The 22,927-nt window shown below is 43.6% G+C and overlaps 1 protein-coding gene across 3 annotated transcripts in view; it reads right to left on the reverse strand.

Moving 5' to 3' along the window:
* Positions 1 to 11,893: 11,893 nt before the first annotated feature.
* filip1l (filamin A interacting protein 1 like) overlaps positions 11,894 to 22,927 on the reverse strand; it is a 202,941-nt gene continuing 191,907 nt past the window's right edge. For all 3 annotated transcript variants that reach the window (XM_033032634.1, XM_033032635.1, XM_033032637.1), the window contains one exon: positions 11,894 to 13,598. In XM_033032634.1, coding sequence (XP_032888525.1) covers positions 13,479 to 13,598 — 120 coding nt within the window. In that variant the 3' untranslated portion in view covers positions 11,894 to 13,478. The remainder of the gene's footprint in view (positions 13,599 to 22,927) is intronic.

Consider the following 22,927-nt stretch of genomic DNA (forward strand, 5'->3'; position numbering starts at 1 on the left):
GGGAAAAGATTTCATAGGAATCTGAGGGGTAACTTTTCCACGCAAAGGGTGGTGGGTGTATGGAACAAGCAGCCAGAGGAGGTAGTTGAGGCAGGGACTATCCCAATATTTAAGAAACAATTAGACTGATACATGAATAGGACAGGTTTGGTGGAATATGGACCAAAAGCAGGTTGTGTAGGTAGGAGATGTTGGTGGGTGTCGGCAAGTTGGGCCGAAGGGCCTGTTTTCACACTGTATCACTCTATGAGTACATTATACCTCCACCATGCATGAATGCTTCAAAATCAAGTGGTCGAGTTTTATTGCCATATACTCAAGCATAGAAACATAGAAAATAGGTGCAGGAATAGGCCATTCGGACCTTCGAGCAGGCACTGCCATTCAATATGATCATGGCTGTTCATCTAAAATTAGTACCCCTTTCCTGTTTTTCCCCCATATCCCTTGATTTTACTAGCCCCAAGAGCTAAGTGTAACTCTCTCTTGAAAACATCCAGTGAATTGACCTCCACTGCCTTCTGAGCCAGAGAATCCCACAGATTCACACTCTCTGGGTGAAGAAAGTTTGTCCTCATCTCAGTCCTAACTGGTCTACCCTTATTCTTAAACTGTGACCCCCTGGTTCTGGACTCCCTCAACATCGGGAACATTTTTCCTGCAGTTACAGTAAGTGAACATCTATCAGGCAAGCAGGATGCTTTTTCCAACCACCCCCATTTGAAGGCCACTATCTTCCGCCACTTCTACCCAGTGCTTGGTACCTACTTCCAGCAGCCACTGGTTCTCCTCCAGGATGCACCGAGCCGCAGCCTGGTCCATGCCGGTCACCAGGGGAATTCGACACAGAGACTCTCACGGCACCGGGTCAAGGCTTCCGACGTCTCCGACGGCCCTGGACTCTTGCACTGAGGCTGCTCCATGGTCGGAACTGCAGCGAGCGACTCGTCAGCCCGGCAAACACTCGCTAGCCCCAGCTGCCCGTCCGCATCTGCCCCCGCCGCTGCTTCTGCTTCCATCCCTCCCTCCGCTCCGGCTCTCCAACACCCACGACCAGGTTGCTCAGAGCACAGCAGCGTCTCGTCCAAAGCCGGAGACATTCAAACATGTCTAGACAAAAAAGTGCGGGGGCTGCAGCACCCCCCCCCCCCCCCCCCCCCACCCCCCCGGATCCGCGGCCCTTGCAGTTCAGAGCTTATTTGGCAGTTGTAGTGTTTAACAGCCTGATGGTTGTAGGAATGGGTCTCCAGAATGCCGCCTGTCCCGCTGAATTACTCTAGCATTTTGTGTCTATCTTTGATGCCAACCAGCATCTGCAATACCTACCTAAACATTAAAACTCAATGCTATTCAATCTCAATGTGCGGGGAAATTACACCAGAAGAGTACACCAGAAAACGTCTGTTTTTACTTTTTGTTGTTGTTTTTTGTTGTCTTGTTTTAGCTAAATTTTAGTTTATTAGGTTGTGTTATGGGGGGGTGAAACATGTTTTTTTGTCTCTTCCTTCGGAGGAATGCGACTTTCTTGTCGTATCCCCCTTCTCTGCCTCAGTCTGCGCTGAGGCCTAATGGCGGAGCTGGCGGTCTCCAACCTGCGACCGACCTCGAGGCTCCGGAGGCAGAGCCAGCCAGGACTCACTAACGCGAGGCTGGCCGACTTCGGGGCTGAGGCAGCGGTGGCCCGACTCGCTGATGCGGCGTTCCAGCTTTCGGCAGCGGCTGAGGCTGCGGGACTCGGAGCTGAGGCAGCGGGACTCGGAGCTGATGCAGCGGGACTCGGAGCTGATGCAACGGGACTCGGAGCTGATGCAGCGGGACTCGGAGCTGAGGCAGCGGGACTCGGAGCTGATGCAGCGGTGGCCCGACTCGCTGATGCAGCGGGACTCGGAGCTGAGGCAGCGGGACTCGGAGCTGAGGCAGCGGGACTCGGAGCTGAGGCAGCAGGACTCGGAGCTGAGGCAGCGGGACTCGGAGCTGAGGCAGCGGGACTCGGAGCTGATGCAGCGGTGGCCCGACTCGCTGATGCAGCGGGACTCGGAGCTGATGCAGCGGGACTCGGAGCTGAGGCAGCAGGACTTGGACCTGATGCAGCGGTGGCCCGACTCGCTGAGGCAGCGGGACTCGGAGCTGAGGCTGTGGCGGGCCGACTCGGAGTGGAGACGGCATTCCGGCTTTCGGCAGCGGCGACATCACCACGGAGATCCGCTGGACTGGAGGGCGGCATCTTCGGCCTGGGTCGCCTCAGCGCAGAGGGAGAACAAGGAGGGAAGAGACAGAGACTAAGACTTTTGCCTCCATCACAGTGAGGAGGTGCTTGGTGAACTCACTGTGGTGGATGTTAATTTGTGTTTATTGTATGTTTTGTTATTTATTATTATTGTGTATGACTGCAGGCAACGAAATTTCGTTCAGACCGAAAGATCTGAATGACAATAAAGGAATCAAATTCAAATTCAAAAATTCAAAGAGTATGTTTATGAAAACACTGCACTGTCATCCTGGTTTAGTTTGCAAACTGTTACAGTACTGCAAGGCAAAGTGTTGGAGTAACTTAGCAAGTCAGGCAGCATCTGCTTAGGGTATTAATAGCTGACATTTCGGGTCGGGATCCTTCTTTGGGCAAAATGTAGTCTATTCTTTCCTTCCACAGATACTGCCTGACCCACTGAGGTTACCCCAACGCTTTGTGTTTTGCTCAAGATTTCAGCATCGACAGTTCCTTGTGTCTCGGGTGGTGTATTGTTTTGTTTACTTGAATTTGGTGAAGCAGACTGCTTATTTGGGATAACTGGAACAGCTGAGTTCCAGCAGGGTGATATCTTGTTAACACACAGTGTTATTAAATGATGAAGGGAGGTGAGTATAAAGAAAGTATACAAAAACAAACAGAATTAGGTAATTCCAGAGCAAGAAAGTACTTGCTTTAGTTTTAAAATACAATCAGAACTGCATTTTGTTGTCTGTATTGTACACTGACAATGACAATTAAAGTTGAATCTGAATCTGAATCTGAGAAAATACTGGAAATCAGCAGGCAATGAATATGTGGAATGAGAAGCAGTTAATAAAACTCTTGTTTAATCATAAGGAAAGTCAGAAATAAGACATCAAAGCAAAATTAGGTTATTTGGCTCATCAGTGTACTCTGCCATTCAATCATGGCTGATCTATCTTTCCCTCTCCACCCTGTTCTCCTGCCTTCTCTCCATAACCTTTGACACCCGTACTAATCAAGAACCTGTCGATCTTCGCTTTAAAAATACCCAAATGTCTGTGCCAATGTTCAGTTCAGTTCAGTTTATTGTCACATGTGCGGAGGAGGTACAGTGAAAAGGTTTTGTTGTGCGCTAACCAATCAGCTGAAAGACAATACATGATTACAATCGATCCATTTACAGTGGAAAGATATATGATAATGAATAACGTTTAGTGCAAAGTAGACCCAGCAAAGTCCGATCAAGGATAGTCCAAGGGTCACAAAAGAGATAGATAGTAGTTGAGGATTGCTCTCTGGTTGTGGCAGGATGATTCAGTTGCTTGATAATAGCTTTACCCTCTGACTAAAAAAAATCCTCCTCATCTCCTTCCTAAAGATAGGTCCTTTTATTCTGAGGTTGTGATCCCAGACTCTCCCTCTAGTGGAAACATCCTCTCCACATCAACTCTATCTAGGCCTTTCCGATTCAGATTCAGATTCAAACTTTATTGTCATTGTGCAGTGTACAGTACAGAGACAACAAAATGCAGTTAGCATCTCCCTAGAAGAGTGACATAGAATATGAGCAATAAATAAATATATTGAAGTGCATACAGTCATCGTAGTGCAATTTTTTAAATTTGTATTTTATTTTATTTATTTTTCCTGGTGGAAGGAATGTCCGGGGGGGGGGGGGGGTGATTGGCAATCACCGAGGTGCAGTGTTGTGTAATGAAACAGCCACAGGGAAGAAGCTGTTCCTGGACCTGCTGGTCCGGCAACGGAGAGACCTGTAGCGCCTCCCGGATGGTAGGAGGGTAAACAGTCTGTGGTTGGGGTGAGAGCAGTCCTTGAAGATGCTGAGCGCCCTTCGCAGACATCGCTTGCTTTGGACAGACTCAATGGAGGGGAGTGAGGAACCGGTGATGCGTTGGGCAATTTTCACCACCCTCTGCAGTGCTTTCCAGTCGGAGACAGAGCAGTTGCCATACCATACTGTGATACAGTTGGTAAGGATGCTCTCGATGATGCAGCAGTAGAAGTTCACCAGAATCTGAGGAGACAGATTCATTATTCAGTAAGTTTCATTTGAAGTACCCCCTCATCCTTGTAAACAGCAACGAGTACAGGTCCAGAGCTGTCGAATGCTTATCATACGTTAACCCAATCATCAACACCAGCATACTACCTCTCAGATACAGGATCCCAAAACTGTTCACAATGCCTCAGCAATAGTTCCCTGTTTTCATATTCTAATCCGTTAAAATGAATGCTATTTATCTTCTTTACTACTGATTCAACCTGCAAATAAACTTTGGGAATCGTGCAGTTGTACTCCCCAAGTCCCTTTGTACTGCCAGGTTGCACATACCAACCAGCATTTTTTCAAATTATCTGGTGTTAAACTATGCCGTCTGTCAAAGAGAATATGCTACAGTTGTGAAAAACTTCTTTCTACCTCAGCTGAGGTCACTGGTGCATACCTGAAACAAGCTACAAATTCCACATTCATGTCGATATCTTGTGCATTACAACTACCTTTGAGAACTTTAGCTATGTTTTGTATTTCTTCAAGATCTTTGTTAGCTAGAATTACCCTCTCACAATTTCCTTGTATGTCTTCACCTACATCGCCAGGAACTTTAAGTACAAAGTACAGCAACTGAAGATGTAAACAACTGAGCAATAGTTCAGCTCTTTGACTTTTCCAATACTTCCGATGTCAAGAAATACTCCTTTGATGGTTGACCTGCCTCCAGTGTACCAATGACCACATTGGCAACAAATCTCCCCACAGCATCAGTTATCTCGTCTATTGAGATCCATATTTTGTTGCATGCAACTTCATCTCTAATTTCCTAATTTGAGGAAGGACATTATTGCTATTGAGGGAGTGCAGCGTAGTCTCACCAGGTTAATTTCTGAGATGGCGGGACTGACGTATGATGAAATAATGGGTCGATTGGGCTTGTATTCACTGGAATTTAGAAGGAACATATAGAAACATATACAAGTCTTAAAGAATTGGACAGGCTAGATGCAGGAAAAATGTTCCCAATGTTGGGGGAGTCCAGAACCAGGGGTCACAGTTTAAGTAGGCCATTTAAGAATGAGATGAGGAAAAACCTTTTGACCCAGAGAGTTGTGAATCTGTGGAATTCTCTGCCCCAGAAGGCAGTGGAAGCCAATTCACTGGATGTTTTCAAGAGAGGGTTAGATTTAGCTCTTAGGCCTAAAGGAATCAAGGGATTATGGAGAAAAAGCAGGAACGGGGTACTGATTTTAGATGATCAGCCATGATCATATTGAATGACAGTACTGGCTTGAAGGGCCAATTAACCCACTCCTGCATCTAGTTTTTAATGTTTCTAGGTGTATACGGAGTATAGTAGGGGGTATGAGAACACATCTGGAGGGCACTGTTGTTGAGAATTATTGTTGAAGAACTATCTCAACTATTCTCACTTATCCTCACTGAATGTGGTCTGTGGGTCAGAAAGTCGAGGATCAGTAGAGGGGGAGTAGTGATGCCTAAATCCAGAGTTTTGAAGATGAGTTTGGATGGAATTGTGGTGTTGAAGGTGGAACTGTGGTTGATAAATAAAAGTTTAACATTGGAGTCCTGTTGTCCAGGTGTTCATGAGATGGCATCTGTTGTGTACCTGTTGCAACGGTAAGCAAAGTGCAGTGGATCAAGTCTGGCTGGAAGGCTGGAGTCAATATGCACCATCACCAGCCTCTCAGAGCACTTCATGATGGTAGATGTCAGAGCCATTGGACAGTAGTTATTAAGGCATGCTACTTTGCCATTCATTGGCATCAGGATGATTGTGATCTTCTTGAAGTAGTATGAGGCCATTACTACTTCGAATGGAGTAGTGAGAGGTAAAAGATGTCTGTGAAGACCTGTGTCAGCTAATACGCACAGGTCTTGAGTATACGGCCAAGGACTCCATCCGACCCAGTTGCTTTCCACCGAATCACTCTCAGGAAGGCCAATGATGTGTCTGCCACAGTAACCACAGGTTCAGGTGCATTGGAGACTGGCGGGGCACACAATGTTATTCCACTGACCTTCTATTCAAAGTATTGAGCATTGAATGCATTGAGCTCATCCGGGAGAGACCCATTGTTGCTATCGATGCTGTCCACCTTTGTTTTGTAGCCCATGACAGTGTGCAAGTCTTGCCAGAATCTGCGGGTGTCCATGTCATTGCCTCAGAACTCCAGCTTAGTCCCGAATTCCCTCTTTGTATCCTTGAAAGCCGCTACAAAGATCATCAATCTATTTCTTGCACTGATCGGGATCATTTGACTTAAATGCTGCAGACTTGGACTTCAGCTGAGCGAGAACCTCACGGTTCATCCATGGCTTTCTGGTTGGGGAATACATGTATTGTCATCATTGGTGCACAGTCCTCTACACACTTGCTAATGAAATCTGTAACAGCAGTGGCATATTCATCTAGGTTAACCGCAGAGTCCCTGAATATGGAGCAGTCCACGTATTCAAAGCAGTTGCAAAGGATGTCGTTCATTTCCACAGATCAGCACTCCACGACTTTCTGTATCTGATTCTCTTGCTTTAGATTCCGCTTGTAAACAGGGACTTGAAGCAGAGCTTGGTGATCAGATTGCTCTGCCCCATACATGAATTTAGATCAGAGAGACACAAGGAACTGCAAATGCTGTAATATTGAGCAAAACACAAAGTGCTAGGGTGACTCAGTGGATCAGGCAGCATCTGTGGAGGAAATGGATAGGTGACACTTAGGATTGGCCCCTTCTTCAAACTGATTGTAGTAGTTTGGAGAAAGCTGAGATGGGGAGGTGAGGATGGGATAAAGCCTGGCAAGTAATAGGTGGATACAGTTGAGGAGGGTTAGATTTGCAGATGGGTGGGTTAGCTGGCAAAGGCTGAAAATGAAAAGGTGACAAAATGGTGTCAGATAAGGAAAGGCCTTCTTGATCATTCAGGGGCCCTATTCCTTCCCTCATTCGTTGTACAGTTTTTGATTTTCAACCTGTGGTAGAAATCTATTGAATAACCAGTTGGCACCCTACATTACAGAGCACTGACTTCTGTTTTCCATTGGCGAGTGTTTTTGTTGAGAGCAACTGATCTACCATAGATCACAATAGAGAATCCCAGAAACACATTATTTCAGGTAGCATCTGTGGAATGAGAGACACAGAACCTTTGTCACAACTAGAGATTAAAAAGATTGGACAGGAGAAAGAAAATATATGTGATAGGGTGAGACTGGATCAAAGGAATCAATGAGGGCAATTAGACTGCTTTGAAGAGCTGACAAGAGGAATCGGAGCTGCCAAGGAAAAGTACTCTGAGAGGTTGAAGAGCAATTCTTGGCTAATGACTCATCTCCAGTGTGGAAGGGCTTACAAGAAATCACCAGCTACAAGAGGAAACCCCCCCCCCACTCCTTGGACAATCGTCAGCTGACCAACGACCTGAATGAGTTCTTCTGCAGGTTTAAAAGACAGTAACATAACCCAGGTACCCCCTCTCCTATCCACTCCTCTCTGATCACCATTTCACACCTACTTACAGCCTGTCTCCAGTCTGCAAAGACTGGGCCCTTCCCCACTCACTCCTCCCCAATCACCATTTCACATCCACTTACAGCCTGACTCCAGTTTGCAAAGACGTGGCCCTCCTCCACTACCGACCCCCTCCTTGCTGCCCAACATTAGCCGTCTGGACATTTCTCCATCACTAACAATAGAAATTGAGGAGGTACAAAAGCTATTCAGGAGACAGAAAAGCCAGAAATCTCCAGGACGGGACAATGTTTCCCCCTCTACCCTCAAGCTCTGTGCCAAACAATTGGCACAGTCTACACAGACATTTTCAATCAGTCCCTGCAAACCTGCACTGTTCCTGTCTGCTTCAAAGTCTCCACTATTGTCCTATACCCAAAAAGACAAGGATTACTGGTCTTAATGACTACATGGCTCTGTAGTCGTGAAACCCCTTGAAGGACTTGCTGGCCCACCTGAAAAGTATCACAAACCCCCTGCTGGACCCCCTGCAGTTTGCATACCGGGCCAATAGATCAGTGGATGACAAAGTCAATCTAAGCCTGCACTTCATCCTCCAGCATCTAGACCGCCAGGGGGACCTATGCACGGATTCTGTTTATGGATTTTAGCTCTGTATTGTACACCACTGTGCCAGAGCTACTACACTCCAAACTCTCCCAGCTGACTGTGCTTGAACCCCTCTGTCAGTGGAGCACCAACTTCCTGACAGACAGGAAGCAGCATGAGAGGCTGGGAAAATACATGTTAGACCCACTGACCCTCAGAATAGGAGCACTGTCAGGCTGCGTACTCTCTCCTCTCCGTTAATCTCTTTACACCAACAACTGCACCTCCACAGACTCCTGTCAAACTTCTCAAGTTTGCGGACGACACAACCCTGATTGGACTGATCTAGGATGGGGAGGATTCTGCCTACAGACAGGAAGTGACACAGCTGGCGACCTGGTGCCATCGCAACAACTTGAAGCTCAATGCTCTTAAGGCAATGGAATTGATTGTAGACTTTAGGAGAGCTCACCCTCCCCTCCCCCCACTCCTCATCAACAACACCACAGTCACAACTGGAGTCATTTAGGTTCCTCGGAATCATCATCTCCAGGGACTTTAAATGGGAGGCCATCATCAACTCCACAATCAAAAAGGCCCAATAGAGAATATACTTCCTGCGGCAGCTGAGAAAACCAACCTGCCACAGGCATTGATGGTCCAGTTTTAAACTACCATCATATCCTGTCCTCACCTTTTCCATCATGGTCTGGGTTGGTTCAGCCACCAAGCACGACATCCGGAGGCTGCAGCTCATCGTTCGATCAGCCAAGAATGTTGTTGGCTGTAACGTTCCCCCATTGACGAACTGTACACTGCAAGGGCCAGGAAATGAGCAGGTATGATCATTTCTGACCCCTCTCACCCTGGCCACAAACTCTTTGGAGTACTTCCCTCTGGGAGGCAACTCCAGACAATCAAAGCCGCCCTAGCCAGACATACAAACAGCTTCTTTCCACGAGCAGTAGCTCTACTCAACAGCCAAAAGTCAGTCGCCTCTTTTTACTTTGGTACTTTATTTTCACATGTTTAAATTATAACGTTTTATTTTTAATTGTCTGCTGTATATCGTGTTTTTTACCATGTATATCGTGTTTTTACCATATGCGAGCAAAGCTCCAAGTCAAATTCCTTGTTTGTATACATACTTGTCTAATAAATTTGTTCTGATTCTGAGTCTTTGTTCTGATTCTTCTTTGTCTGTTTTATGTGCTGCTAATGGCGAGGCGTGGGACCTGCTGTAGGACTAAGGGTGAGAGGAAAAAGTGAACTAAGATCATTGATGGATGTCTTATAATAGAAATGACCAGGTACATAAAGTTGGAGAATTTGATATTGGGTTACGCAACATGCCCAGGTAGAAGATGATGTCTTGTTTCTCAGTTTGGGTTGTAACAACGCAGGTGGCCATACACAGTGAAATGGGGATGGAGAATTAGAGAGACAGGCGTTTGGAGATTCAGGATCATTCCTGTGGACTGATTGGAGGTGCTCTGTATTGTGAAAATGTATTCTGCATGTGGTTGTGTTCTTTCAACTGTTTGAATTTTGCTCAAGATTCCAACATCTGCGATCTCTTGTGTCTCCATTACCATCGCAGTTTGTCATCCAAGTTACAAACATTGCTGACATGGAAATATATCACCAGTCTTGCATTGCTTCTGGCTCTAATTCCCCGGAACCCCCTACCCAACAGGTCTGTGGGGTTTGTTTTCCAGCATGACTGCAGCAGTTCAGGAACATGGCTCACCATCTCCTTTGCATCTAAAATTATTAATGCCCTTTCCAGATATCCTCAATTAAGAAGGTTTAAAACACGGAAATAATTGTGATTCTACACTTTGCGTGTTGATGCAAGAGATTAATCCTGAAATGGAAAATGTTGATGTCCCAATTGGCCTTTGGGTTCAGACTTTTTATCGTTGCCAACACTAAGACTACCAATTTCCACTTACTTAGCCTTGGCACACATGCTGCAAAAACTTAATCCAGTCCTTGCAACTGTCCCCATGCACATCTGGCTTCATTCTATTCTGTAAAACAGATGTAATCCAAACTTTTGTTCTTTCTGCCTTCACTTGCACCCAAGTCCTGTTCACCTATTAGATAAGTATTTGATACTAGGTATGGAGATGGTGGGTCGAAAGGTGTGTTTCTGTGCTCCATATACGATACGATATAACTTTATTTATCGCAGGAGGGAAATTGATCTGCCAGCAGTCATATAACACAAAATACATGAAACATGAAATTAAAGTAACGAGTGGAAAGGATTAGGGTGCGCAAAGATTGTGGGGGGGGGGGGGAGGGGAGTCAGTCTACCCCACGACAGAAGGGGGAAGGGTTGTACAGTTTGATAGCCACAGGGAAGAAGGATCTCCTGTGACGTTCTGTACTGCATCTTGGTGGAACCAGTCTGTTGCTGAAGGTGCTCCTCAGGTTGACCAGTGTGTAGTGGAGGGGATGAGCTGTATTGTCCAAGGTGCTCTGCAGTTTGAGGAGCATCCTCCCCTCCAAGACCACCTCCCAGGACGGAGCCAGCCTTCTTGATGAGTTTGTTAATCCTATTGGTGTCTGCGGCCTTTGCCCTGCTGCCCCAGCACACGACAGCGATGCTGGCTAATAATATGACTCCATATGAATGGAGTTTTTTTGTGGTAGAAAGAACCGCTTTGTACTTTATAAGAGTTCTGACCCAAAATATTGATATTGACTGTTTATTTCCCTCCTCGGATGGTGCTCAATGTGTCAAGTTCCTCCAGCAGATTATTGCAATAATACTTACTTACCAGCAGGTGGCAATGTTGTATGGTATTTGATAAGCGTGTCCAAGCCAAGTGAAATTGTGCTGAATTTGTGCACTTTCGCATTTACCTTAGCTTACCTTAGGACTACTTGTGCTGGTGCTTGCAACTGAGAGGTGTCCATTGAAGCATAGCAAGGTTTCAGCAGCGAGTAGGCTTGCAGACTTTGTACTGCTGAGGCCCTTGTCCAGCCTTTGACAGAAGACAAAGCTGGGCATACTATTTTGTCTCTTGTCCAAACATGTAATGGCGTTTATTAACAATCTCAAAGCTATTTAAAAGCTCTCCTGGCACCATTCTTGTAAATCTTCTCTGCACCCATTCCGGCTTGACAACATCTTTCCTATAACACTGGTGCCCAAAACTGAACACAATAATCTAAATATGGCCTCACCAACATCTTGTATAAATGCACCATGAGCACCCAACGTCTCTACTCATGCTCTAATTTGTTGCCTTCTGAAATGATACGAGTGGTTATTTAAAGAAAAAAAAACCTTTCTCTCCATATTGATTTTGCTGCCACGTGATGATATGCAGAAGCTGGACATAAGTGAGCATTAATTCCATGATGGTCGCTACTGGAATTATATTCCTGATATATTGATCTATCCATTCACATATGATTTACCATCAGTTGAGTGTGAATCTCTTTTTTTAGGAAAGGATTGAAATCGATTATACTTTCATTAAAAACGGGCACTGTGAAATAACTGGGTGGTACATCTGGGAAGTGGAAGAAACAGAAAGAAGTTACACGTCAATGAAAATATGTACAGTTTCAAGAGCGTCAAGTAGGTTTAATTGTCAAATGTAACAACGATTGAACAATGTCATTCTTACTTCCTGCAACTGACAGGCCTGTAGACACAATAACACAACGATAATAATATATAATAATCAAAAATACAATAAATTAATAACACAAATACTAGGTAACTATAGAAAGTGCAAGTTTTTCCATGTGAAATGAGAGGCCACTACGCAGTAGGTATGTACCAAGCATAAAGATGTGGTGTGTCTATAACACATTTGGAACCATTCTCTTCTAACATGCATTATCACTGTTCAAACAAACTAACAGGTATGAATTGAGTTATTTTTCTGAATTTTTCATAGTCTTCATTTAATTTGAGAGCCTTATTCACAGATGATCAATTTATTCAAATCCTCCCACAATGATTTAGTGCATTCATTATTCTTGAAAGTCATATTCTATTTGAGTTGTTCAGTATATTTTAATCCTTTTGGAAAATACACCCTGTTCTTGGTTTTGATGTTTAAATTGACTTGTTCCCTTATTTCATAACATTGCTTTGAAAATCTATTTTGAACCAGCAGGTCACTGCCCAATAACACTAACTTATTTTGGTATTCTTCTGTGCCGTTTCAAAGAATAGCTCTATACCTTCAAGTTGTAAGTTCATGCTTGAGTTTCTTTATAGAGGCACATTTGTTAAGTTTATATTTGAACTGGAATGAAGAGGCCAACGATGCAATGTATTCATCAGTCTGAAGAAAGGTCCCAACCCGAAACATCATCTATCCATTCCACCTCAGATGCTGCCTGACCCACTGGGTTCCTTCAAAACTTCATTTTTTGAACAAGAATTCAGTAATCTGCAATCTCTTGTGATCATTCTTACGTTGGTCTTGGTGCCGTATCCTTTCTTGGGGACAGTTTCTAATGCCAGACAGTTTAGTTCTTTTCAGTGTGAATAATAACAACCCAAACTCCAGAGAGATTTGAGCTGGAAACTCACCATTTTAAGCCAATCTGACATAACCAATAAGTCAGATTAATCTTATTTCTATTATGCTGAAGGTTAATATCATTATCAAGTTATTATTCAGACATATGGATTTTGCCGCTGTTTTCTATATATATTAAGAATGACACAATGATCCAGGTGGTAGAGCTGCAGCCTCACAGTCAGAGACCCGGGTTTGATCCTGTCCTGGGGTGATGTCTGTGTGGAATTTGCACATTCTCACTGTGGATTTCCTTTGGGTGCTCAGGTTTCCTCCCACATCTCGAAGAAGTGCAGGTTTGTCGATAAAATGACCCCTCATGCATAGGGAGTGTTTGAGAAAGAGGGATAACATAGAACTAGTGTGGATGGGTGACCAATGGTCAGTGCAGGCTCGGTGAATCGAGGGACCTGTTTCTGTGCTGTATCATTAAACTAAAATGGTCAAATAACTTGCATCCGTTACAGATTCACATGGATACATTGACCATGCAGCCTCGAGCAAATGGTTGTTCATTTTTTCATGGGATAAAACATGTTCAATCTTTGTTCAAAACTATTTTGAGTACGGAAGTTGGAGGTAACTCTTTTTACCTATTTTCTTACAGGTTGTACTTATGAATGTAGCTCAGATTTGGAGACAAGTCTTTCAGGTATCTTGATCTTTATTGTACTGGATCTTGGTTTTGGGATCCGAGTTGGAAATGAATGCCGAACCATGTTCTCCTGTGCAACCTGCAGGAAAGATGAGTGGAACAGACATTAGAAATGGGTTTAGCAGTAGTATTTGTGTGTAATATAGTTTCGAGAAGTTTGTAATGAATTCCCGTGAATGCACCCGTTGCTTCTTTTCATTATTTGCTGCTGAATTACGCAGTTTAAAAAGAAGGGATTTAAATTATGGGTTTTTATGTGAGGTACAGTCTAATCTGTTGATTCACAGTTTGTATGACAATATTTCAGATTGCACTTCATTTGCAATATATGAAACTTGTCAAATACTATTGATTATTTTAATTGAAATGGACTGCTGCATAATTTTGATCCATTTGTTGCAGAAGTGCTTCCAGCTGTAACAATATTTGGCCAAAGAAATATGCACAGTTTTTTTTCTTAGCCCTGTAGATGGTGGTAGAGGTTTAAGATGGTAGTCCACTTTCTGCATAGAAAATCGACTGCTCTAAAGATGGGTCTTTTAAACATAATGCCAAGGATGGAAAGGAACTTGCTTTGTAGCAGCATCACAGGCGCAACACATGAAAACATGGATTATACATAAATTACACAAACATTCTGCTACAGTCATTTGGGATTAACAAAGACATTCTCACCACATTCTACTACGCATTCATTGAAAATGTAATAACCTTCTCTTTCACTAGCTGGTTCCACTCCATCACCCTGCAAAACAGAAACCGCCTGTTGAATGTGGTCAAGGTCTGCTCAAAAATCATTGAGCAGCCCGTCCGAACTCTCACTGCCCTTTGCGACCAACAGTCTGTAAAGTTAACACGCAGGGTTCTTCAGGACCCCTCTCACATCCTGTTTCCTGAGTTTGAGTGGCTCCCCTCAGGACGCAGACTCCGCTGTCCGGGTTGCCGGACACAGAGGAGGAAGGCAACCTTCATCCTAAGGGCTGTCCAGCTTCTTAATGCTGATCACTGACTCATGAACATATGAAATGAAATAACCTTCTATATGCACTTTTTAATTGAAGGACTAAGGAAGCACTTTAAAACTATTACTATGTGTTGAATGTTGATATGCGGTGTGTGTTGTGTGATTGTGCAGTGTGTCTGTGAAATGCGTGTGTTGGTTGATTGTGCAGTATGTGTGCTGCTTATGTTTGTTGATTGTGTCCCTCTTTTTTTTTTTTAAAAGCTACTGTAATGCGCCTTTTTAAATTGCCCCTCGGGGACGAATAAAGTGCTTTGAATTGAATTGAATACAGTGGAAAGAAAAAGGGATTGTGCAAAAAAAAAAAGGCATTAATGTAAAAATATACATTTTGGGGGAAAAAATGTGCAAGATGTCCCTGATGTGCCTTTGGTGAGTTAGGATTAGGCTTGTGTGAGTTATTTCAAGAATCTGATAGTTGTAAGTATGTAATTATTCCTGAACTTGACTTCAGGCTTCTGTACCCACTGCCTATGGTGACAGTGAGAAGACGGATGGTGGAGATCCTTGACGATAGACTCTGCCACATTGAGGCAACACCTCATATAGATGCTTTCAATGGTGGTGAGGGGCTGTTCCCTTGATGGATGGTGCTGAATCCACCTTTCTCTGCAGCATCTTGTACGTAGTAAATAACCATGTGTTGGAATTGCTATGATGCAACCAGACAGGATATTTTCTACAGTACATCTACAGCATAGAAAGAGGCCCTTCAGCCAAACTTGTCCACGCTGACTAAGATGCCCCACCTGTATCTGCTTAATTTCTTACCATGAGACAATCTGCTGTGCCCATTATGTTTCAGATTTTGTGCTAGGTGGACAAATGCATTTCCTCCCATTGATGGCTCCTTGTTTTAACTTAGACTGCTGGTCATGCTGGAGAGTAGTTGCAGGGCAATGAGGAGCACAGCAAAGACTGCTCTGAAGGCTCTCAATGCTATGTTCTGGGCATTTCAGTGCTCTGGACTGCTGAGAGTGAGAGAGATTGTATTGCTTTGTCGCTATCTGCTGCATTCAACACAGTTCCTCTGAGGGTGAAACTCTTGCTGATAAGCAACCTTAGGAAGGGCATGAGGCTGGCAGAAAATAAAGATAATTTGGGGACAAACAGTCAGCACATGTCTGCTCTTTATTTTGGCTCACAGACTGTTTGTTCTGCTGTATGTCAGTGACATGTTTTGATCTTAGGATGAAAAGTGGTGCTACTTTATATTTGGTCATGACCATCTCAAATAAATGGAAACCTGAAAGCAACATTCAAAGACATTACTATTGCCGAAGCCCTCCCTACTTGCGGCAAAATGTAGAAATTCCAATGAACATAAACACATCTGGCCCAGCCATTTTATTGTTTTGCTTGCAACTTTCTGCTGGATGCTGAATGAACTGTGGTTTATGAATTTACTTTATTTATCAAAGCGATTCCAAACCAAAGGGCCACAAATAGACTGAGGAATGCTTTCTGCTTGCCTTTATGAGAGAAGTTCCAAAGATAGCAGTGCATCTGGAATGCTTTGAACACAAAATAGCTTGCTGTATTGCCACACCATAAGCTACCTTGAAGATTTGCAACAATAACTATACTTCCTTCCATTACATTGGTCTTATATTGCTTGGAAAGCCAAGTGCACGTCTCAACATTTGGAATCTTCATCTTGTGTAGGTGACATTCACAATGTTGGTGCTGCCTCAAAGTGATAGAAGAAACAAACCAATGACCATGTAAAACAATTTTTTTTTTTGTGTAAATCAGAGCAATGCTATAAAATTGTTCATGAATCATTCACGTCCATTTCCAAGTACTTGTGCCCTTCATGCGTTATTTGTTGCACAACTATTACACTTTGTTTTCTTGTGGGTTCTTCTGATCTACTGGACGTTTGGGCAGTAAATGTAGAGGATGTTTCAGTTGGTTGTAAATGGCAAGTAGTTCTAGGCTTATGTGGCATGCTTGTAGCGCATGCATTCTCAGAAAGAGTGGCTGCTGAGGGGCAACAGCTCTGAGAAATAGTGGAGGAACAATGAACACTGTCAGCCTGACTAGACGGCATTGTTATAGTTGATGGATCTCCAGTGTTGTCCCCAGGGCAACAAATTGGCAAATGTAGCAAAATGCTGGGAGATGGGTTGCTGGAATGCCTTAACAGTCTCAAAATCCTGACATCACCAGATCCAGAGCCACAATTATTTTGTCTTCCTCCTTATTGCCCAGCCCCATTGCAGTCATATTTCTTAGTAGTGAAAAGCATGTTTCAACACTCGATAATTGGTGTTGGATGATCCCACGGCATGCAACGGTAATTCTTCAGCAGTGAGCAGAAGGTGCTCTTTAGACTGCCTCTCACTGAAGCCACATGTATTAGGTTAGTTGAAGTATTCTCATTTTGCCATATCTGCCCTTAACCTGCCAATTTAGGTGTGAAAACATTTTATAACTTTCCAGATGGGTGCATGCATCTTCTGTCCTGACAGGAAACTTGCTTACCTTGATGCTAGTACTCATGGCCTCAAGTTATATCTGCCATATTTCCTCACAAACAGCAGAAATGCTTCATATCTGGTGTCCCTAGCAACTTCTTGTGTAACTTCTGATCATGCAGATTTTGTCCGGTTCTTGTCCATGCAGCTCGTTGCCATGGGCTTTCTGAATATCTGGCTTTACTGTTGCAGCAAATATATACCAGCTATTGATGTTAGTTTGATTTAAAAGGAACGTGATAATTTGGCAGCTGTTGTTTAGCATTAGATTTATTTTCACAATGTGGATGAAAGATTCCCATCATAAGCAACCATATGATTTCTTCTCAAGTCTTTCTAATGGAAGGTGACCCCACTCCTTGTGCCAGTCAGTCTTTTGCTGCCGACAACAGTTGACAGCATGTTACATTTAGCAGGGGATATATTTAATTGTGTGTTAAAAGAGGAAGATAAATATCTCAGCAATTGTGGGATGCTCAAGACAGGCACAAGAAATTTGTGGTATGTATTGCACTTCAATTTTTCCCCAAAGAGGCAAGTGTAGAATGCGGCATTGCACTGTATACCAAGCCAGTTTGTTCTCTGATATATTGCAGAGTCAATAGTTTAGGGCCACAATACATGAAACTATAGAATTATTATAGAGTGGAAGGCAAGCACTATGTCCCAGCTGTGTGTGTGGTCTATACCACTTTTTAGATAAATTGATGCTTAACTTTTCAAATGTTAACTTCATATCTAACTCCAAATTAATCAGTTACTGAACAGCATATGTTTATCTGCTTTGCTCACATTTCAGACAAGTACTGTACATATCGAATGAGTGGCTCTAAAGATATTATCAGTAACTGAATTATATCTTGAAATTACTAGCACACATTCTTATTTTTTCAAAGTGTTATGTATTAAATTAAATACATGGTATATCAATTAAAATAAAATTGTTTTAACAGCTGGATAGTGAACTGCCTGTCCTGTACAATGCTTTTTTTTAGCAGAGTACATGGATTGGAGTTGTTGACCACATTAACCAATGTCACGTTTATTGGCTTCCAATTTATAGCGAGAATGAAGACCTTCAATGGCAGATGAAGATTTTTTGTAAAAGGTACAGTTTAACACAACAGAGATTTCAATCTGAGTCTCATAAATATCATGTAACTAGATTATAATCGACACAATCTTGAAATGGGTGGGGAAAGAGTAAAATAAATTCTGAGACTGTGACATCATTGACTGAAGTCTCGGTCTCTCTTGAATTACTTGTACTGCAGCAGAACTGCTCCAGTCATGCGCTGGAGAAATAACCACAAAGTCAAATTACATCATAATTTGAAACCTAATAAATGCTTTCTGTTTGTTTGATGTAACTCAGTTGAATCTATAAGGAAACTTCACACAAAAAGCCAGACTCCTCTTTAAACTTTGAGCTTCATCCCCCTCCTTGAATTTGTAGTGAAGAATAAAGGCGGCTCACCAACAGAAATACATGCCAGTTTAGCAGCCATAGCAAAGTGTGATGACTTAAAACTAACCATCTACAAAAGGAATTGTTAATTGTTTCAGATAACCTTTTTTTTAGATATAATATTGTTTATAGCTATATTATAAATCCTCAGTATTTGGATTACAGAATACCCTGGTTAATTACAGGTAACCCCTGTTTTTCTGTAGTCGGGTTTTAGAAATTAGCCTTAACAAAATTTACTAATCACGATTCAAAAATTTGAGATACATAATCGACTTTGCCCTCTGGCATTTGTATGTGGGTGGGGGAGTAAATAAAGCAACATATTTCTTTCTTAACTCGCAATTCTTGATGCATTCACATACACCGCGGCTTTGCATTGCGAGAAGGCTTTTTTTTAGAATGCAACTTGCTGTGTTAAGGGGGAGAGGGTTTGTATTGGTAATAAATATATTGATCACGTTTCCACCAAGTAAATTTATTGTTAAGTACTTTGCTTTTCTCGCAGGCTGTAAACAAATCGATCATGGGTATTAAAATAAGCATCTCATTTCTCATAAATGGCCAGGAACCTAACACCTAGCAAAGTCTCTGGATAAATGGCGCAGCTGGTGGAGCTGCTGCATCATAGTGCCAGAGACCCGGGTTTGATCCTAACCTTGGGTGCTGTCTGTGTAGAATTTGCATATTTTCGCTGAGACCATGTGGGTTTCCTCCAGGTGCTTTGGTTTCCTCCCACACCCCAAAGCTGTACGGGTTTATAGGTTAATTGGCCTCTAAAATTGCCCCTAATGTGTCGGGACTGGATGAAATTGTGTGATAACATAGAATTTATGTGAACGGGTGATCGATGGTTAATGTGAAGTTGGTGGGCTGAGGGAACTGTCTCCATGCTGTATTTCTAAACTAAACTATGTATTATTTTAGGTACACATAAATGCTGGAGAAACTCAGCGGGTGCAGCAGTATCTATGGAGCGAAGGAAATAGGTGACGGTTCGGGCCGAAACCCTATTATTTTGCTGTTATTTGCATGCTAGCTGGTTCCATTAATGAGAAAACGTCCCAGGAGAGAAAACTAATTGTCTAACTGGTTTCTGCTATTGCATTTCCTAATACATTAATTAGCCATGCCAATAAATTATTTGCAGACAATAACCCAATTCACATTGATTGAACGGTACCCGGACGCGGCGCCGACAGTCAAGAGGCCGAAGCAAAGAAGCCGAAGCCAAAGAACCGAATAAAAACGAGGCCGAAACCCCAATGAACCGAAAGAGTCTGAAGACGAAACGCCTACTAACCGAAAGGATGGGACGCCTAAATGCAAACTAACCGAAAGGCCGGGATACCTAAACGGCAACGAACCGAAAGGAAGCGTCGCCTAAAAGGACCGACTGCCGCTCACCAGAAAAGTCCAATAATGGACTTGACGTTGCCGGTGGGTGGGACTTGTCAGCGATTGGTCCAGACCTCCACGTCCATCACATCACTGTGAAGGCATGAACATTGTCCCAAACCTCCGCTCCACGCGACCCGCGGAGGGTGGCCTTGGGAGAGTGGGGCTGTCCCGAGGAATGCACACCTTCGGACGCTTTCAACTTGGTGCTTGGGTTCAGATTGCCCAGTCACCTATGGCTTATGTGGAAAATGAACCCCACGCTCCCGTCTCCCCCTTCTCTCTCTCTCCCCCCCCCTCTCTCCCCCTCTCTCTCTCCCTTCTCTATCCCTTCTCTACCCTCCTCTCTCCCCTCTTCTCTCTCTCCCCTCTTCTCTCTCTCCCCTCTTTTCTCTCTCCCCCTCTCTCTCCCTCCTCTCTCTCCCCCTTCTCTCTCTCTCCTCCGTCTCCACCCGTGGGAGCGTCCGATGGCGGTGCATCGCGGTCAGTGACTGTGGGACGATCCCGCGGGTGGAGACAGAGAAGGGGAGAGAGAGAAGGGAGAGAGAGGAAGGGAGAGAGGAGGAGAGAGAGAAGAAGGGAGAGAGAGAGAGAGAGGGGGAGAGAGAGAGAAGAGGGGAGAGAGAAGGGGGAGACAGGAGTGTGGGGTTCATTTTCCCACACAAGCCATAGGTGATTGGGCAATCTGAACCCAGGCACCAAGTTGAAAGCGGCCGAAGGTGTGCATCGCTCGGGACAGCCCCCACTCTCCCAAGGCCACCCTCCGCGGGCTGCGGGTCGGGTGGAGCATTCTATTCTATTCTATTCTAGGTTTGGGACAATATTCATGCCTTCACAGTGATGTGATGGACGCGGGGGTCTGGACCAATCGCTGACAAGTCCCGCCCCCCAGCAAAGTCAAATCCGTTATTGGACTTTTCTGTTGAGCGGCAGTCGGTCCTTTGGCCTGTAGGCGGCGCCGCCTTTTGGGTAGGTGGCGTTTCGACTGAGCGGCCATTCGGTAAGTTTGGTTTTAGGCGACGCAGCCTTTCGGTTCGTTGGCATTTAGGCGCCCCGCCCTTTCGGTTAATTTGCATTTAGGCGTCCCATTCATTCGGTTCATTGGCGTTTCGGCCTCGTTTCTATTCGGTTCTTTGGCTTCAGCTTCTTTGCTTCGGCTTCTTGTCTGTCGGCGCCACGTCCGCACACGGATTGCACAGCAGTCATTTTGCATGACTGTCACAAGGTCCTATTGAATGAATTTGCTTTTGGCCCGGTAAATGTGAAGTTGTTTAAACGCGCATTATGTCCTTTAACTCCGCATCCTGAGGCAGGCAGATGATTGTGTTCCTAGAAAATGGTTCCTTTCGCGATTTACCACAATATGAAGCCATATTATCTGCGCATATGTCAAGAAATTATGTGCTTATTTTTTATCACATAAATTTTGTAAGAATAGAATTTGTATTCTGTATCCCAGATCTTCTGGTAGTGATTTGTGAATTCTGTAGGGAGGAATTTTGAGTACCCAAACTGCTGCAACTCGGTTGCCTGTAATATTCTAGTCATGATTAAAACAGAGAGCCGGATGAAAATGTATTCTACATATGTGCTGACAAATGTTTTGTATTCCCACTTGAGAAGGCGAATAGTTTGAAGGGGAGCGACTGAGTGGTTGGCAACTACTGTGTAAACTTAATTTACCCCATAATGATCTTATGAAAAACAATCCTTTAATCTGCTATGTAAAATTGAAGACTCATCTAAATTAAACCAGTTTTTAACAGTTAAGGACTGGTTGCATGAAATTAGCATGTATACTCTTGAGTATAGAGGCTTATGGTGATCTAATCAGATATTTCTAATTATATTGAAGATGCAGATCAGCTGTTTCCTCTCATGGGGGAATCTGGAAGATGAAAGTAATCTTGAAATTTAGAATTTGACCATTGAGGAATAGAATTTAGAACTTAAAACAACAGTGGGAAATTATAACTTGCCTTGTAGATTTTGGTCATTTGATATTTTCAACACCTTTTGAGCTGTTTATTAGGTAAGACTTCCAGGGAAGATGGGTGAATGAAACTAAAGTGTTGACCAGACAAGATCTAATTGAATTGTGGTTGATACAGGGATGCAGTAGTTGGTGCTGTTGCCTCACAGATTTGTGGCCTGGGTTCAACCCTGGACTCAGGTGCTATCAGTGTGGAATTTTCATGTTCTTTGCGTGACCATCTGGGTTTTCCCCAGTTCTCTGGGTTTCTTCCAGGTACTGAAGATATGCAGGCAGGATAATTGGCTGCAATAAATTACCCTTAGTTTAGCTATATGGCAAGTATCAAAGGGTAATTCAAGGGCATGCGAGAGAGAATAGGTTGCAGGGCTGCAGGGAAATATGAAGGGGATGGGACTAATAGGGGTTACTTTGCATGGATGTGGTGGGCTGAATAGCTTCCTGTGTCATTATAAGTACATTATTGCTCAAGGGCTGATCAATCTATCATTGCTTTCACATATTCATTCTGCTGTTCAAAGGAATATGAAGCTCTCAGAAAGCCTCTGGTTTGTAAAAGCCTCTGACATTCAAATATTTTTGAAAATCAATTGTACGATAAAAATTGTAAAAGCTTTTTTTTTTAAAGAAATAAACCACCTAAAAGAAATTACAAACATTTAATTAAACTGATTAGTTAAAATGTTGAGTTAAGTTTGAGTTTAGTTTATTGTCATGTATACCGAGGTACAGTGAAAAGCTTTTGTTGCTTGCTAACCTGTCAGCGGAAAGGCAATATATGATTACAATAGAGCAATCTTCCTGCTGGACTAGTGGCCAGAGGATCTGGGGTGACGGAGGAACTGAAGGGAATCCACAATAGGCAGGAAATGGTGTTGGGTAGATTGATGGGACTGAAGGCCGATAAATTCCCAGGGCCTGATAGTCTGCATCCCGGGGTACTCAAGGAAGTGGCTCTAGAATTCTTGTATGCATTGGTGATCATTTTCCAATGTTCTATAGATTCAGGATCAGTTCCTGTGGATTGGAGGGTAGCTAATGTTATCCC

The sequence above is a fragment of the Amblyraja radiata genome, chromosome 14, assembly GCF_010909765.2.
Source record: "Amblyraja radiata isolate CabotCenter1 chromosome 14, sAmbRad1.1.pri, whole genome shotgun sequence".
Classification (NCBI taxonomy): domain Eukaryota; kingdom Metazoa; phylum Chordata; class Chondrichthyes; order Rajiformes; family Rajidae; genus Amblyraja; species Amblyraja radiata.